The sequence below is a fragment of the Manis javanica genome, chromosome 10 (genome assembly GCF_040802235.1).
Source record: "Manis javanica isolate MJ-LG chromosome 10, MJ_LKY, whole genome shotgun sequence".
Classification (NCBI taxonomy): Eukaryota; Metazoa; Chordata; class Mammalia; order Pholidota; family Manidae; genus Manis; species Manis javanica.
The window spans coordinates 16,372,559-16,390,892 of NC_133165.1; the positions used below are offsets into that span (position 1 = coordinate 16,372,559).

General features: G+C 32.0%; 1 protein-coding gene across 7 annotated transcripts in view; it reads left to right on the forward strand.

The window, feature by feature from the left end:
• PPP1R12A (protein phosphatase 1 regulatory subunit 12A) overlaps nucleotides 1–18,334 on the forward strand; it is a 136,517-nt gene that overhangs the window by 99,044 nt on the left and 19,139 nt on the right. For all 7 annotated transcript variants that reach the window (XM_073214817.1, XM_073214814.1, XM_073214815.1 and 4 more), the window contains 7 exons: nucleotides 5,473–5,563; nucleotides 6,500–6,700; nucleotides 6,942–7,110; nucleotides 8,908–9,029; nucleotides 11,822–11,887; nucleotides 16,677–16,693; nucleotides 17,438–17,573. In XM_073214817.1, coding sequence (XP_073070918.1) covers nucleotides 5,473–5,563; nucleotides 6,500–6,700; nucleotides 6,942–7,110; nucleotides 8,908–9,029; nucleotides 11,822–11,887; nucleotides 16,677–16,693; nucleotides 17,438–17,573 — 802 coding nt within the window. The remainder of the gene's footprint in view (nucleotides 1–5,472; nucleotides 5,564–6,499; nucleotides 6,701–6,941; nucleotides 7,111–8,907; nucleotides 9,030–11,821; nucleotides 11,888–16,676; nucleotides 16,694–17,437; nucleotides 17,574–18,334) is intronic.

Sequence of the window (18,334 nt, forward strand, 5' to 3'; positions counted from 1 at the left end):
GCCAGACAGTTGTCTTACTTAGCCATCTTAGTTTTTTTAAAGGTTGCTGTAATTCAAAACATTTTTGTGATAAAGACCTAAACATATATAATCACAATAATGGAAAACTTAGATATAACATGACAAAACAGGTTTTTTTATTCTTTTCATTGTTTCTCTCCATTAAGAATTTTGATAGATGTTTAAATATAAAATGTTTTTGTTTTGTTTTTGAGAATTTCATTTTAAGATTCTCTTGGTGAAGAAAGGCTTCTTGTGCTTATGTGTAAGCCAAATAATTTTAAGTATGTTGAACACATTCACTTAGTTCTAACTCTGGTATGTAGAAAGCATTTATTAATTAAAGGGTCTGTGAATTTACTTTGTGTGCTTAAATATATTTATGAGCATTGCTCACTCCTTGCTGCTGCTATTTAGTATGGAACCAGAGGTGTGGAACCTATTATTTGTCGTGATATCCTTGCTTTACAGAAAGAAATTAAGAGCGAGGCATATTAAGTGACTTTTCCACTTTTATATAGTTCATTAATGTGAGAGGTAAGACTAGGCTCAAGATTGCGGGAGAATCAGTCCAGTGTTCTTCTGCTATATCACGCATAATCCCTAGCTGTGAATTTCATTTTTCCTCTTGAAACAGAAGAAAATCTTAGGAAACTGAATATAATATTTTTGTATATTTTATTGCAAAATGAAACTAGCTACATAACTGATATTTTCCTTAATAAAAACCATCCAGATTAGCTTTGTTTTATTTCTGGCACATAGTTTTCATATACAGATGGCTTTATCCTTTGTTTCTGGTTCCATCCTTATGGTAAAAGTCAGTTTTAGATTTTTGAGGTGTTTTCAGTAAGGCCAGACAGACAATAGAAATTAAAGGATCACAGGCACCCATCATTTTCTTCTAGTGGAAGTAAATTTCAGGGCTTTGCTTTCATGGATTTGGGAGGTTTGAAGGGGAAAAGTGTAAGCAGTCCTTGGTTTTTTACTCCTTCTTCTGCCTTAGTCCTAAAGTTAGAGTTCTTTCCAGGTCAGAATTTTTTCTTCTATAAAATGAGTTGTTTAATTTGTATAATATTTAGCTTCCAGAATCCTTTCTATCTCTAGTATTCCATGCTTTTAAAAAATTTTCCAGTGACAGTTGAAGCCAAATAAATGTCTCCCCATAATCATCAGACTATTTCCAAACAAATTATGATTCTTAACCTTAGACTTCATTATTTTTTATGTTGTTGAAAAGAGTTGAGTTTCAACTTTTTAGAATTAATCCTGGAAGACATTAAAGATTGAAAATCAAGTATTTGGAGATATTGTTAGGACACAGCAGATTCTAATAGCATAAGAAACAAAATGTGTCTGCTGTTTTTCCTTGTCTTTATTACAGAAATTTTGTCTGTCTTGTTTCAATGATGTTAGCAGTAATACTAATATTTGTGTTTTGTTTTATGTCAGGTAATTGCAATCTTTTAAATACATTGTTGGCCTCTTCTGTTTGTTCTTTAATTAAATTTCATTAATGGTTTTGAAATGTATATAATTAAATATTTGCCCTAAAATGTATATACATGGTGATTTAAGAATATGTTATAACTGAACAGGATAAGTCAATACATTTATGCCAGTTTAGGTACCCATAACATAGGTACTTTGGATATTATATAAACTTATACCATACACAAATTAAATTCCACAGTACTCTTGAATTTTACTGTATTTATTGATCAGGATTAGATGACAATTTCCTGTTTTTGTTGGTTAATGATTTCCAGTGGATTAATTTGGCAGGTTGGATAAGAGTAGTGAAGAGAAGCTAGCTTTAAATAAAAGGAGCAGTACAGCAAATTCTTCATTGTTTAAGTATCTCTAATTCTCCAAAGTTTTTTCAAACTGCAGAATGAATGGTACCTTACTAATTGGTTCATATTTGTAGCTTGAATTTACATGGAACTGTTGGTTTAGTATTAACAACCCTTTTCCGCCATCTTTCCTTGGCTCAGCTAGCTCCAATTTGCACATTTATCTTCCCTCTGGGAAGAAAAGACTCAGTGAGAAACAAGAGTTGGTATTCAGTTTTTTAAAGATGTGATATCGTTGACTAACCAAAATATAATTACTATAAATAAGTATAAATATTTCAGCCAATAAATGTCAGTGAAATGAAAAATATATAGAATAACTAAATTTATTGGAAAAAATCCTTAAATTGAAGAGCAACTTTCAGGTTGCTCAGAAAATAGTAAGCAATCTAAGACTACTACGGAGTATAATTATACACCCTATATAGTGATAAGAAGGATTTCCAGTATGATACAGTAATGATTAAGGCAGCAGTAGAGTTTAATCATCCTTTTGATGATCAGCTCTTTGGAATTAAAAACACATAAAATGTATGAATTCTATTTCTTTTCTACATCCTTTTCTTAGAGGTCTGGTCTATATAGGCACCCCAAGGGAGGAGAAAGGAACTGATGTCAGGTGGGGGCTCTTAAATATAGAAACTGTATTAGTATTTCACATTGATAGGCTAGATTTTTATACTAATTTGGGGCAACTGTTGTATGGAAAATTAAAATGAAAAAAATATTACAAGTTCTTTCAACTAGTAATTTTTATCCTCTGAGTTGCATACGTTAAACCAAATACGGTAAATAGACTTACTTAACTTTCATGGCAACTTAAAACTGTTGAAAAAGAATCTAGGCAACTTAAAACTGTCCAGAAAGAATGGAGACAGTGTGATGCCATGAGGGTAAAAAGGCAAAGTGGCAGTGTAAGTTCCCTTGTTCCAAACTAAATATGGAAACATTGCCCATACACAGAGGAGCCAGAATTCAGCAGTCCATGTTCATGCTTAATTTCAGAGCAGCTCATGAAATGCTCGTCTCCTTTTATTTTTTTCTTCTCATCTGGTAGAAGTCCAAAAAGCAATAAATTGCATAGGCCTAGTATGTGCATAAATAAGTTTTAAATGAATGGATGAAAAAAATAGCCATTGGACCATATTTCCCAAATGTCCACATTTAATAGATGTGCTACAAAAGAAAAAAAAAAGTATTCCCCACTTAAATGATCTTGAGAAATGCTGGGTTAAACACAGTTACATGGTTTCTTCCATCAGTACTTCCAGACCCTTTAATATCTTGTGATTTTCTTGGAGAAAGCTAAAATGTATAGTGTTTTTCAAATTTATATAGCTTCTACAATAAGTAAATTTTTTATTGTATTATAGAATTAATGTTTCTTAAGCTCTAAGAGTGAGTTTATTGGTTATTCTCTTTTTCCTTGTCCCAGAGAAATTACTAGAGTCATTATAAAAACAGGAAAATATCTGTTATATGTAAATAAAAACCTTAAAACTCAAGAGAGTTGATAAAGAGACACAGAATGAAAAGTATAAAACAATGGGAGAAAGAGAAATGTCATACTTGGTGCAGCTTGAGCATTGCAGAAGGAAAAGGGGACAGATGTCCTGCAGGTGTCAGTCATCTCTCTCTGGAGTTAGCCATTGGTACAGATGAAGCAAGCCATCTGTAGCAGCATCTCAACTAAAAGAAAGTCAAACTGAGGAAATATTGATAACTAAAATGTTTTATTCAATGAATGTCTCCCTTGCCCTCCATCTTTAGGAGATAAGTTAAAGAAAGAGAAAACAATTAGAAACCTGTTTTCTTTAAAAATTAAAATTAGATTTTTAAAAAATTAAAAGTGATGAACTTAAATCAGTACTAATATTTTAGTAGCAATAAATTTGTAAGATGGTGCTCTTCACTGAAATGCTTAAATTTAATGAGGTGTGCCTTACTGATGAGGTAAATGTAGTGCTGTTTTGATAGCAAAAAGACATAATCTTTTAGGATATTCTAGAAACCTAGAGGGGAAGACATGATAGAGAACATTTGCGTAAAGAGAGAAAAAAAAGTCTATAATTATGATGTAGTGCCATAAGATATTAACCAGATAGAGGAAACAGGTGATATTTTCTCCAGATGATAAAAAAAACTTAAATCAAAATATAGTGGTAGTGGAATTTCCATCTTTCTCCAAGTTTGCTAGGTATCTCATTTAAGTAAAAACACCCTCATGAGAATTTCTTGAGTTACCTTGCTTACAGTTTATCTGTATTTAGAGTAGAAGGAACACGAACCAGTCCTGTATAACTAACTTTAGCCAGCAAGTAAGAGTTAATTGATGAAACTGAGGCTGCTAGGATCTTTCTTGAAAAATGACCTCGTCATCTTAGGGTTAATTATACAAGAAGGTGATTCCTAGGAATAATTAATCATGTATTATAGTTTTAGAGAGACAGATTTAAAAAACTTGAGTGGAAGGAAAGACAAATTCCTGTGTATCAAAGTGAATGGTGGCTCTCTGAAAAGAATTCTGAAGAAAATGTAAATGATTCTAAGGAGTTTGAGGATGCATTGTACTCTCTGGACTTAGAGCTTTAAAGGCACATAGGAAAAACAGAAGATAAGACACAGAACAAAGAATAACTTCTGGAGTTTGTTTTAAAATTAATAGGGTCAGGGAGGTTAAATAATAAATTGCAAATTGAAAAGAATACTAAAGCCAACTAAAGAGCCTTTTTAAAAAGTAGCATTTGGAGAGGGGGTAGGTGGTATAAACTTAATAAACTACATAGAAAATAGAAATACTTAACTTCTGAGCATTCTCTGAAAAATGGGAGCTAGATGGTAATATAACTAGATAAAGTTAACATTTGAACTCCCAGGTAATATTAATCATTGGAGGGAAGTTTTTTGTTGCACAGGGCTCTGTCTTATCTTCACTTGTTTAAACGTTCAATTATTTAACTCCTGACAGATGCATGCTTTGACATTGTGCATATGTTGTGACAGACTAGCACTTAGGTTTATAAGATGAAATTTAGTGAAGGTAAATGCTAAGTCTAATTTTTTGTATCAGAAAATCAATTACCCAAGAGTAAGATGCTGATACTAATGCAGTTGATGTATAAAAACACTTAAATTTTTAGGGAATTCAAAGTATGAACACGACAATGATGTCTCCCAAAACATTATTGATAAATGCACAATGACAAGAATTCAAGAAGCTTTGCTTACTCACCAATCATCCTACATCCCAAATGTTGCATTAAGTCCTACTAACCATTGTACTGTAAAAAAGACATCAGCAGGCTAGAGGTTAGTCAAGTGACTTCACATATCTGGGATGTATTGCAGGGAATCAAAAAAGGTATTAGGAGGAATAATGCTATGTAGCCTTAAAAAAAAAGACCTGTAGTTAGGAAGAATTTCATTAGTTCCAATCTCAAAAATTTCAGATTGCGTTATTCAATTTCAGAGTGGTTATAACTGTTCTCTGAAGACTCCTTTTCTTAAAACCTGTTAAAAATACGCTAAACTGGTATGTGTCATTCACACCCATTCATGTGAAATTAAATTCACAGGTATTGTATCTCCAACAAACAACTTTTATTTATTACTGCAGATCATACCTCACTCCTGTTAGAGATGAAGAGTCTGAATCCCAAAGAAAAGCAAGATCTAGGCAAGCAAGACAGTCTAGAAGATCAACGCAGGTATATTTAATGTGTATAATATATAAAACTTCAAAATGAATAGTGAAAATAGTGATGTCAGTAAATAATGTGATTAAATCTTAAAAGATTAAGGTTGCTTTATAATCCTCCCATAGCCCTTTGTGTGTAGTCACACTGTTTATACTACATTTAATCTAATTTTTGTGTGCCTTTATATCTCTTTGAGTATGTATTTTTTATTTCTGATATGATGTGTGGCACAGAGCATTTGGTAAGTGTTAAGCATTGTGGGGGAATAGCTCTTTTATATCATGTATATCAAATAGCTAATGTGTGAGTTAAGGAAAATGTCACTCAGGCTACATTACCATCTCTTTACCTCCTCCTTTCTATTCCTGTATCTTTGTGTCTTTCCTTTTCTACAGTAGAGGAGCTCTAAAGTCCAGATTCAATTCTTTGATCATTACCATTGACCTTATTTGAAGCTGAACTTTTTACTAGGATCTTAACATTTTTTCTGTCTTTGTATCTTTACTTTTTGAAATCTAACCAGTTTTGCAAGGCTCAACCTTCAAAATTATTTCTCACTGAAATCTTTGTGTGCACATATGTGTGCATAATCATATATAAAAACATAAACAATGCATATATCACCTTTTCCTTTTTTCTCTGAACTTCTGGGAATATTTATATTCATATGGTATTTCTGTAATCTATACTATTTTGCTAATTTCTTGAATATAATGACAATTTCTTACACGAATTTTAAAATCTTTTCCAGTACCTATTGTTGTCTTTCCTCATGATTCTTTATAAAATCAGTGTAACTTAAGTAGAAACTGCTTGAATTTGCAACAATCCCAAACGTGCGTATTTGACTTTTAATATACTCACTTAATCTGTTTACTTATAAAATATTCTTTTGAAACAAGCTTTAATGTCTCTCATAGTTAAATTTATCTTATTTCTGTGCAGGGAGTGACCTTGACCGATCTTCAGGAAGCTGAAAAAACAATAGGAAGAAGTCGCTCTACCCGAACCAGAGAACAAGAAAATGAAGAAAAAGAAAAAGAGGAGAAAGAAAAACAAGATAAAGAGAAGCAGGAAGAAAAGAAGGAGTCAGAAACATCTAGAGAAGATGAATATAAACAGAAGTATTCTAGGACATATGATGAGGTAACAGTATACCAACAACACAGTAAGACAGGTGGCGTGAGTAGTTACATGCTTCTTAAAGTACAAGAGATCTATATGCCAACAAGCCATATGCCACATACTCAAAAGGATAGTAAACGGATATCTGGATTATTTTTACATGATTAGAACATTACTTTTCCTTTGAAGGGAATTTAAAGATTCTGTATGTTTTTAACTATGCTTAATATTTCAAATGGGTTTTAATTTTAATGTTTCACAGACTTTTCAGCGTTATAGACCAGTATCAACTTCAAGTTCAACCACTCCATCCTCTTCACTTTCTACCATGAGCAGTTCACTCTATGCTTCAAGTCAGTTAAACAGGCCAAATAGTCTTGTAGGTATAACTTCTGCTTATTCCAGAGGATTAACAAAAGAAAATGAAAGAGGTAAGAAAACCAAATTTTGAAAACATCTCATTTCTTTCAAATACTTTGAATTGTTTTTTCCTGATTAATAGTACCACAGAAAAGAAACAGCATCCTAAACTGCAAGTTATTCTACCTGAACAGAAAGAATATAAACAGTTGAGAATAAGAAAAATAGAAAATAAAAGTAGATAATTATATGGTCTGGCATTGATAGCATACATCTTTACAACCTAAGACTTCACAAAAATCTTTATGTCTTCCAACATAAAAAAGACAATATAGAAGAATTGGTAGGTGACTATTACTAGGAGCAGTTTATTCATACCTTAAGTTATTTCATGCCTATTATGTATATCATATCTTTTAAATATTTTTTGTGAAATTGTTTTAAACTAAAACCACAATACATGTAATGTCCTTGTTAAAACAAAATTGTTTATGCTTATTTCTTGAGGAATAGATATCTTTTTGAGCTATATATTGGCATATTGATTGATACATACTGTTAACATTTCCTGTTATTTCATACAAACTACCTATTTAAATTATAATTCCTACTTTAAATCAGAGCTGGATACTAAACAAAGCTATTCATAATTGTAGGCATTTTATATTTTAAAATCAAAGTCTTATGGTATTAGTCATGCAAGTATCTGATATCAGTAATCATATGGAATAAACTTCAGAAAATTAGGTTTTTCCCAGTGTCTAGCTGATGTTTCTTTTGCTGGTCATTGAGATATTTCAGTTCTTTAAACCACAAAGTGTTTAAGCCCGCATAATGTTGTAAATTTTTTTTAACCAACACTTAAAATTAGGAATGCTTGCATAAAAGTCCAGATTTCCATCTTCTATTGAAAAATTGGAAGATTTGACATTGGGTCTGAATTCTCACATACCAACAGTTGGCTTGGAGCCAAGTAGTGGTAGCCCTCACCCTCTCGGAATGGTGCCCTCTTAACCCATCTTACCCATTTTTATTTTCTGGATAGCCATTATATGTGCTAGAGTTTGAGATTTTGCTCTAATTTCAAAAACAACTTTAAAAAAAAAACCTCTTGATATTACAGTTTTGGGGTTCCATTTGCTGTAACTCTTTGCTGATGATACAAGGAGACTTTTAAAAATCATTTTTAACATTACTTTGTTCTGTATGTCTACTTTCTAAAGCATATTCAAAGGCTCTAATACTCTACTAATACATTAGTCTGAAGCCATTTTAACACTCCCAGGAAGGAAGCAAATTTTAAGACTAACATTTTGTTTTACATTGTTTTGTTTTTGATAACAGATAAATATTTTTTTCCATCAAGAAAGGGTTGGTGTTTAGATACTATTTAAAAGAAGTGAAATAAATACTGTATTCTGCTGAATGAGAACTGGGAATAGTAGAAGCAGAAGCTTAAATTTGTATGATGCTACTAACTGTTTCATCATTGAGAATTGTTTGGATATAGTAATCATTTCCCCATCAGATGTTAATGACTGGAACCCCATTGTCTTCATAGGATCAATTTTTTTCTACTCAACAAATATTATTGACTGTCTTTTGAACACAGTTTTTGTTTTAGGCACTAGAAAAATGAAGTACTTTAAATTAATTCTGTCTTGATCCTCAAGATCATGTCAAATGGAAGATACAGATACATGTTTAAATAAAGTTGTTGAGGGGCACTAAGAGTGGCAAAAATTAATTCTGATTAGAGAATTTTAGAAGGTTTCACAAAGGAGGTTGACTTGAATTGTTCTTGTATTTACCTTGCAAAATACTGTCAACACACATTGCTACATGTGGTTTGTTGTAATCCTTCACAGAGGGAGAAAAGAAAGAAGAGGAAAAAGAAGGAGAAGATAAATCACAACCTAAGTCAATCAGAGAACGACGGCGACCAAGAGAGAAAAGAAGATCCACAGGAGTTTCATTTTGGACACAAGATGTGAGAACCTATTACAATATAATTACTTTGACAGTGTGCTTAATCTTTCCAAAAATATATACTAATACTTTCTCCTATGCCTCAGATTACATATTTCTTTAAATTATCATTATATGTTTGAGCTGAGTTATTAAATTAGAAATTTCTTCTTTATAAGGATAGGTAAACAAGTACTTAGGTTTTTGGTATTACTTAAACACAGGGTTGTTTCCCAATTTTAGAGTAAAAATAATAATGGCTGCAGCTCAGCTTCCATATATTGATTGTTGTATAATGGCTAAACTGTTACCTTATTTTAGAAATTCTTGAAAGAAAGGTGATTCATATTTAATCCCATTTTCAAAAATATGATTATAAAAAGTGGTGCATTACATATCAAGTTAGGACAATCCTATAAAAATTTTTCCTGTTCTCTGATTGTATGCCTGACATTGCTATTCATATGCAGAGAAAGGAGAGCTGTGGGGTAGCACTGTTAATGTGAAACTTAAACTGTTTCACTGCAGTGTGTAAGTACAAGAGGATAAACGTAATTTGTTTTCACCCTTTTTTTAACCTCTTCTATTTTTCCATTTTTAATTTTAATTTTTAATATATAAAAGTTCAGATATACTAAAGTAACAAAAAAGAATAATGAGCGTACCCCAGGTATCCATTATTTAAGCTAAATCCCCATCACTTCCCCAACTCCCATATTACTTTGAGGAAAACCTTAGAATATCATTTCATTGTAAAATTTCAGTATGTGTTTTTAAGAGATAAGGACTTTTTTTTTAATTATTAAAATTTTGTATTTTTAATAATAACAGTAACCACCCACATTATCATATAGTAAGTGATCACAAATACCATGATCACATTTGTTGTTAAATTAACAATAAATCCTTAATATTGACTATCTGATCATTTTCAATGTCCAGTTTACTCATATATGCTATATATGGTTTTTTGTTGCATTTTATACTTTGATGGTTTAATTAGGATCCAAATAAGGACCATACATTATAATTAGTTATTTCTTTAAATTTCTTTTAAAATCAATTAATTTTCTCCTTCCATCTTACTTTTTTTTCCTTATAGTTACCTTCAAATGAGCTGGGTTATCATAGCTCTGAAGTATAATTTAACACATTTCTGTAGTTTTTAAATATTTCCTATAAATTGGTAGTTGCAAGTGGAGAACTGATCAGATTCTGGTTCAGTATTCTTTTGGCGAGCCATTTTTGTTCATAAGGAAGGACATGATTTCTGGTTGATTTTGATTGATTGCCCAGTAACATTTAAATAAAGTAAATGTAAAATAAAAACTCACAGTCTTATAGGACCTCTTATTACTAAAAATTATCTCTTCATAACTCTTATATCTTATTAGATTCATAGACAAAGCTGTATTTATTATATAGTATTGATCTTTTCCCAGTTTTATTCAAAGCAGCTCTCCCTTCAAAACTATTTGCTAGAGTCATACACTTAACTAGCATTATAAGGATCCTCCCTGAAATCTATATTTCCAGTTCTCAACTTGTTAAATTGAACCTGATTGAATTGTGTTTATCAACCATCAAAGCATGGCGTCCTTTCCCTTTCATAGTCATACATTTGAACCTCTATGAGATTGCCCACAGAAGAACCAAGGGCCTTGTCAAAGAAAGGGGGGGGTGTGGTTAGGTAGCTTGGCTCTATAGTATTACTAGGTTCCTATCTTCTATAGTTAACTACTTTTCAGGACCTCTGTGCTACCCCACTTTTTTTTTTTAGTTCCTATGTTCTATGAAATTACAGTGCATAAAGATAATGTTTGTGGTGTGGAATTTATTTATATTGATAAATAATATTAGTAGTAGCAGCTTTGATTTCTCTTGTTTACTTAATAACTTCACGTATCATTTTTGCTAGGTACCAAAATGATAGCTTGTACAAAGATTCTAATTATGTAAAGTTCTTATCCCTACTTTATAGATTAGGTATCTATGGCTCAAAGAATATTTAAATAAATTTTCCCTAAGTCACATAGCTGAAAATAACTATACATAAGTATGAAACCAGGATGGTATAGTTTAAAAGCCTGTGGTACTTTTATAGTGAGTGTGAGCTAGGTATGTTTGAATGCAAATTTCCCTTTTCTTTGAAACTAGTTGGAAGGTTTGTTGAGCTGTTCAATGCCTTCTAGTAGAATATTCCCATAATCTAAGACTTCCAGCTTTAGCCAACTGAGACCCTAATTTTCTATTTAGAGTGCTCTAAACTCTGAAGAAATTTCTGATTTTCTATTTGGTGTGCTGTCAAACTCCTGAGAAAACTACTTAAATATAAAAACATAATAGGACTATTATATAAATCTTGCCAGGCTTACAGAATCCATCTTTTCTTACTTAAGGTAATAAATTTCCTATATTTGCTGCTTCATAGTTGAGTGGCTAAATAATACTTGCATTGACTATTCAAGTATGTGGAGTATTACTACAAAGTAAAATGGAGTATCTTTTCCTTTTTTATGCTAAGCCTCTAACGTCCAGTCCTCAAGATGAATGTGTTTACTAAGTCATGTTGCTGGCAGATTGTCTTTCTTTACTGTATGTGCCGACCTGCTGAGATTTTGCTGTGTTGGCAAAATAGCCTTCCTCTAAATAGGATAGAAAAACTCCCATGTAAAAAACAGTTTTCATTTTGGTCTATCTCCTTGTAGATATTTCTCAAGGGTCATTTTAAATTAGAAAGCCCCGAAGTATTTAAAAATGAATAATTTGAAATAAAGCTTTAGTTTACTAAAATAAATTGACAATCTATTTTAGAGTGATGAAAATGAACAAGAACAACAATCAGATACAGAAGACGGATCCAATAAGAAAGAAACTCAGGTAAAAAGCATTATTTTTTGTATTTGGAAGTATTCATTATTTTTTAAGGATTACTTTTTATTTGTGTTTATGTTCATTCATGCAAGACAGTCATTGCACACCACATCTGCATGCTGGGGATAGACTGTCCGTGGGTCTCTGGGATCCAGGGATATAGGGACTGGAGAGGGGCACAAAGAATGTTTCAGAAGCAATGGAAATGTTCTGGATCTTGATTGTGGTGATGATTTTATGGATGGATGCACACAACTGTCAAAGCTCCTCAAACTGTATAGTCTAAGTATACATAATTTATTGTGTATAAATTAACCTTCAAAGTTGAAAAGAAAAAACAAGAAAATAGTACCTTTTAACAAAGAAATGTCCATACAGAAAGTATCTAGAAGTAGTGTATACTTTATGAGAACCAGATTTTAGTCTTGTAAATGGCAAAGTAATGTTCTGGAAGACAAAAGGCATTTTTATCCTCTTTACATTTGTTTAGAAATTTATTGTCTCTAAAGGACTTTTATATTCATTATCACAACTGACCAACAATCTTCTGAAAAAGCATTTTCTTTCCCAGTATTGATGAAACTAGTTTGAATGGCTTCAGTTTGCACAGCTAGCAAATGATGAAAGTTTCTTCCCACTGGCTCCCCCAGCCATACCCTTTTCCCCCTTCCCCCAAACCCCCTTTCCCTGTTGTTTGTGCAGAGAGCTGACACACTGCAAAGAGCTGCATTCACATAGGGGTGCACAACATGAGTTGCTTCTGATCTTATAAACTCAGCACTGTCTAGCCTGAAATGTCATTCTGGTCATATCTTCTTCATTTTGACTGAGTTCCTAACTACAGCTGTTAGAATTCTTTGTAGTCAGCAAGGATCTACACTTATACGTGATAAGTGAACAGAAGCTGGTTACCTGTGTAGTAGGTGAGTGTGCGACTGTGGACATTACTTTTAGGGCCAGGGTTGCCTTCTTTGACCCAGAGGTACTTTTATTTTATTTCACAGATAATTAAGTCTTCAGACTGAAGAATTAATTACTTCTAAGGCTAAATTATTTGCAAGGCTTAAATAAAGCTTTTGTCAGTTTTAAACCCTTTGTATATCAGTTGTCAGCACTCTTCCAGGTCATCTATGTCTCTTGTTTATTATATTCTGTAAACTTGGCCACCATCTTCCTTTCCCAGTAGTACTCTGTGAATGCCCATCTTTCAAGGAACAACAATGGACAGGTCAACAAGGAGAGGGAACTAGTAAACCATCCCCAGCTGGTACTTGTCACTGCTGGCCCACAGACCCCATGTGCCACCACGCTGGGATAGAAGGAAAAGATTTTCTGGCTTCCAAAGTTGTGACTTGGAAGCATATTGATACATATTGTGTTTATATTTTACTGTTAAAACTATACATGAGATACATTAAGGATGAACAGAACACAATTTCTAAGAAGAAAAATTTTCTTAGTACTAAACAACTTAGTTTTTGTTCATTTTAGATAGAGTATTGTCTGGATCTTGTTTTTGAAACAAGTAACAGAATTCCCAACTCAAACTGAATTAAACAGAGAATTTATTGTACTCCAGTTATATTGCACAACCCTGTATGTCAGCTTCATCCATAAGCTGGTTTACTTTGTGGAGCTGGGATGATAATAATTGACTTATCCCAGACAAGTCCCAGCACTGAGAAACTGCAGCCATTTTGCTGCTGATGTGGGCTACATACCATCTCACCTAAACCTAGTTCCTGCTGCCCCGTGAGGAAGAGGAAGAACGTGAGTTAAGACTGTGTAATCCAGTGTCTTCTGTAATAGACTAGAAAAGTGCTTCCATCCAGTGTGCTGCTCTGTAAACAATTTGTAGTATCAAACTTGACTTTTCTGTGAAATAATTTTAGCAGCAAGATTCTCCTGTGCATTTTCTGAAATAGTTTTGTCATCACCTCAAAAGTATTTGATAACAGAACTTCTCTTCAGTTTATAGAATCAAAGTTTGCCACACCGAAACATAGATTTCTGGCATGTACTTTTTTTGCTTCAAAGAAAAGTAAATTGTAAATGCCAAAACATTCTCGAAAATGCTGAATTGCATATGAAGCTTAAGCTGTCTGCCGTCAGGATATGAATTAAAGGAAAATTAAGGTTAAATATTGTCACAGGAAAATTTCATTACTTTGTCATAATATTGTACATTATTTTCAAAAATAGCACTTCTGTTGCTTTTGCTTTTATGATTTTGCTTTCTTTAAATTATTGGATAATAAAACTTTTACCATGCAAAGGACATTTGTAGTAAGTCAAGAATTTAAGCATGACACTAAGCCAAGAAAAAGGGAAAAGATTAACAAATTAGATTTAAACCTGCAAAGCTAGAAGAGTACGACAGAAAAGATAGCCTTAATTGAAGTTGAGACACATATTTGCTTAAAGGTAAATAATCTTAGCCCTCTGTTATAACATTTAAAAACAGTAATATTTATAATATATAAAATATAGAAAATAGAGACATAATTCATGAAATATGTGAATTTTATGAAAGAAGAAATATAAATGGCCAATAAGTTTGAAAATGCATTTAGTCCCATTAATAACCAAAGACATAATTAATATAAAAGTGAAATTGGCAGAGCTCAGTAATGCTCAGATTTGGGATGATTCCTTTTGAAATAGACATTTTCACATAAGATTGGGGCCTATAATGAATTCATCCACTTTGGAGTTCAGTTTAGCATTACAAATCAGAAGCCTTGTGAAAAAGGTCATGCCTTCTAGCTTAGCTTAGCAATTCCACTTCTAGAAATTTATTCCCAAGGATTTTACTGAAATCTGTAGAGATAAATCTACAAGATGTTCAGAGCAGCACAAAGAAAAAAGCTGAAAACATCCTGAATGTCTGTTGGTAGGGACTAGATTAAATAAAATATATTTGCATTGATAGTTTTTTTTATCTGTTAACATAAAAAAGCTTAATAATGGTTATCCAAAGAAGTTAGAGTGGGGAGTTGTAGAGGAACTTTTTATGCTGTGGCACTTTTATATAGGTTTATGACACTAATCATAAAAGTTAAAAGGGTATTTTAGAAAAATAATTTTAAAACGCAAGGGAGCACAAGGACACAGTGAAATAAGCTGGTCACAGAAAGGACATACTGTGCGATTCCACTTATATGAGGTATCTAAAGTATTCAAACTTATAAAAATGGAGTAGAATTGTGGTTGCTAGAGCCTGGTGAGTTGTTTAATGGGTATAGTGTTTCAGTTTTGCAAGATGAAAAATTTCTAGAGATCTGTTGTACAACAATGTGAATATAGTTAACAACACTGCACTATACTCCTGAAAGTTGTTTAGATGGTAAATTCTATCTTAGGTGTTTTTTCCACAATTTAAAAAATACTAAAAAATAAGCAATAATAGCACCATGATTTTTAAAGATAAGGAAGTAGAATTTGTGTGATTTCTGTGACTGCTTGGAGTTTTTCTTAAAATTTATTTTCTTAAAATTTTAATTCAGTAAACCAGGGTGCATACTGTGATGTGAGATGTGATATTTTGTCTGATATGTGCACATTATTTTACACATGGATTTGAATATCTGAATTTGAATAATACCTGAATCTGAATTTTGTTTCTGCTTTTTTTTTATTGAACTATAATGACATATTAGCTTAAATGTTCAACTTAATGATTCAGTATTTGTGTATGTGGCAAAATGATCACAAGAAATCTGGTTAACGAATTACCATACAGAATATTATTTTTCTTGTGATGAGAACTTTCAAGGTATAAACACTTTTAGCAACTTAATGAATTTAGTATCTTGAAAATTGAAATTTAACTTCAAAAGTGTTACAAAACTAAATAAATCACTAAAATGAAGCATTACATCCAAAAAAAAATAGGAAGCAGGTACAAAAATGGCTTTGCAAAGGAAATTTAAATAGACTTCAATAAATAGACATTTGTAGTCCAAGGCAAACTTCAGTTCCAAAGGAACCAAGTAATTTTGTAATGCATTCAGATTGAGGAATTTAACAAATCATTTCTGAATAGTTGCGTTACAGAAAGCAATAGATTCAGTGAGTGCATTAGTAGAAAGAGGAGCTAAAAATGACCATCAAAACAAAACAAAAATCCTTGGCTTCCTAAACTATTTTACCCTATTAATCACTTCATTATTTAGATAAGAAGAGTTTTTGGAACTTCAGTATGGCATACCACATGCTTAAGAAAATTAAATCATAATTTCCTGTCCCCTAATTGCTAAACTTTGGAGGGATGTATAGTTGGATTTCCAGAAAGCAAATTTTAAACAAAATGTATGTATACTGTTGTACATAAAATACCTTGGATATTAATTTGCTTACCACGCATGCCTCAAAAACAGAAAAATGAGAGATTGATTACTTTGGATTTTACAGATTAAATTTGACATTTCTTAAAGTAAATACGTTACTTTCTCCTGCTTGAGTAAGTATAAGTAATGGATATGTGCCTTCTTAGTCTCTCAGTTTTTCTTCAAATTAAAAAATAATGTTTGGTGGCATTTATAGGAATTCACAAAAGACAACCACAAATTGCCAAATCTGATTGTATGGTATCATGCATGTGAAAATAGACAGTAACTCTGTGTTCTAGAACTTCCATCTAAGAACAACTGCATTAAAGTTAAAAAATACATAGTAAATGAAGAAGTTTAATAATATGAAAACAGTATAAATGTTACGTTAAATTTATTTGGTCAATCAAGTTACTTTAATGAAAACAAAAATTTAGTATGCCTATCTTTGTTTTTTTCTCTAGACGGATTCCATTCCTAGGTATGCTTTTAATTTTTTTACTGAACTTATTTCATTTTTATCCTTTCTGAAAGTATGTTGCTAGATATTTATGTGTTTTCTAAGTTGTTAGAATTATTTGCATAATGAAAATCTATAGATATTTAGATGACCTAATAACTGTTAACTAGCTTTCTTTGTCAAAGAACTTCACAAAGTTCAATACTCACAGTAAGTCATTAAGAAAGATGTTTTCTTACATCTTTACAATAGTGATAACTTCACTTAAATTTTCCTGGGGTTCCTAAGTTACTTCAACATTGATTGTCTCATTATTAATGTCAAAGGTTGATGAAACCCATGTAGTTCATCAAATCTAAAATGCTGCTAATTTTAAACCACAATTATGTTGCAAACTACTTAAAAGAAGGAAAGGTGCTGTCAATTAAACTTTTAAATATACCATCAATTGTAAGACATGTTCTGGTTTCAGAGATGTTAAAATGTGAAAAAAATGTAAAATATAAAATTGTTGAAATAATTTATCATGATGTGAAACCAGTTTTGACTTATAAATATAACTGAATTGTTTCCTCAAATAATGGAGATTAATAGTATTAAAAATAACTTCCCATTTGTTATGTATCACAAAAGTTGAATAGATAACATGTGGAGAATGCTATGTACTATTTTGGAATATCAAGTTTATATATGCACTATGGTACATGTTAATGTAAGTTGTGAAAGCCTATAATAAAAATTTTGACTTTAATTTATCTCTTGAAGATATGACACCAGTTCCACATCAGCTAGTGATCGGTATGACTCCTTGCTGGGCCGCTCTGGATCATACAGTTACTTAGAGGAAAGAAAACCTTATAGCAGCAGGCTCGAAAAGGATGGCTCAGCTGACTTCAAAAAGGTACTGGGTTAGTTATATTTAATTAAAAATAACAATTAGTGTTGAGATATTTATGTTTAGTTATTATTCCTGCAAACTCCCTGAAATCTGTACCCTGATTTAATTTTCCATTTTTGGCAGCTAATAGTACAGAGAACAAAATAGCTGCTCGTTTTTAAAAAGGGAAGTACTTCATTTCACATTTAAGTATGTCAGGCCAGTACTCTGATACTGTGAGCTGAAAAGGGATATTCAGTAGGTGGGGGATATATGTTTATGTGTGTGTACACACACACACATGCATTACTTTTCTTTATTTGTTAACAGAAGGAGCCAAGCAAAGAATGTTCCTAGGAGAATATAGTTTTTCCTACATAACTGAAAAACTGCAGTAACTAAAGTGTTCAATTGAAGATTAAGGATGGGCGTAATTAAGAAATAAGTCCTAGGAACACAGCCATCTAGGATTCTGACTCACTGATTCTTCATATTATGAGCCTGTGATAAATGTGAGGTTTTTTAAAGAAAGTGCTTGTGGTATTTGTACATATCCCCAGGTATTTGGCAGCTATTTGAATTGCCCACTTAATTAGAAGCCAAGTCATCAAGAGAAAGAAAGTGGGGGTCAGTTTATATTGTGAGTAAGATTCAGTCACTTGTTCAGTAAAGTAAAGAACTGAACAGTAATCTGGGCTAAGTAGTGAAGTTGGAGATACTGTTACTGTGCTTAAGGACATCTTTCATGTAGTAGGAGAGACAGGCATTATCATATAATCATGTTA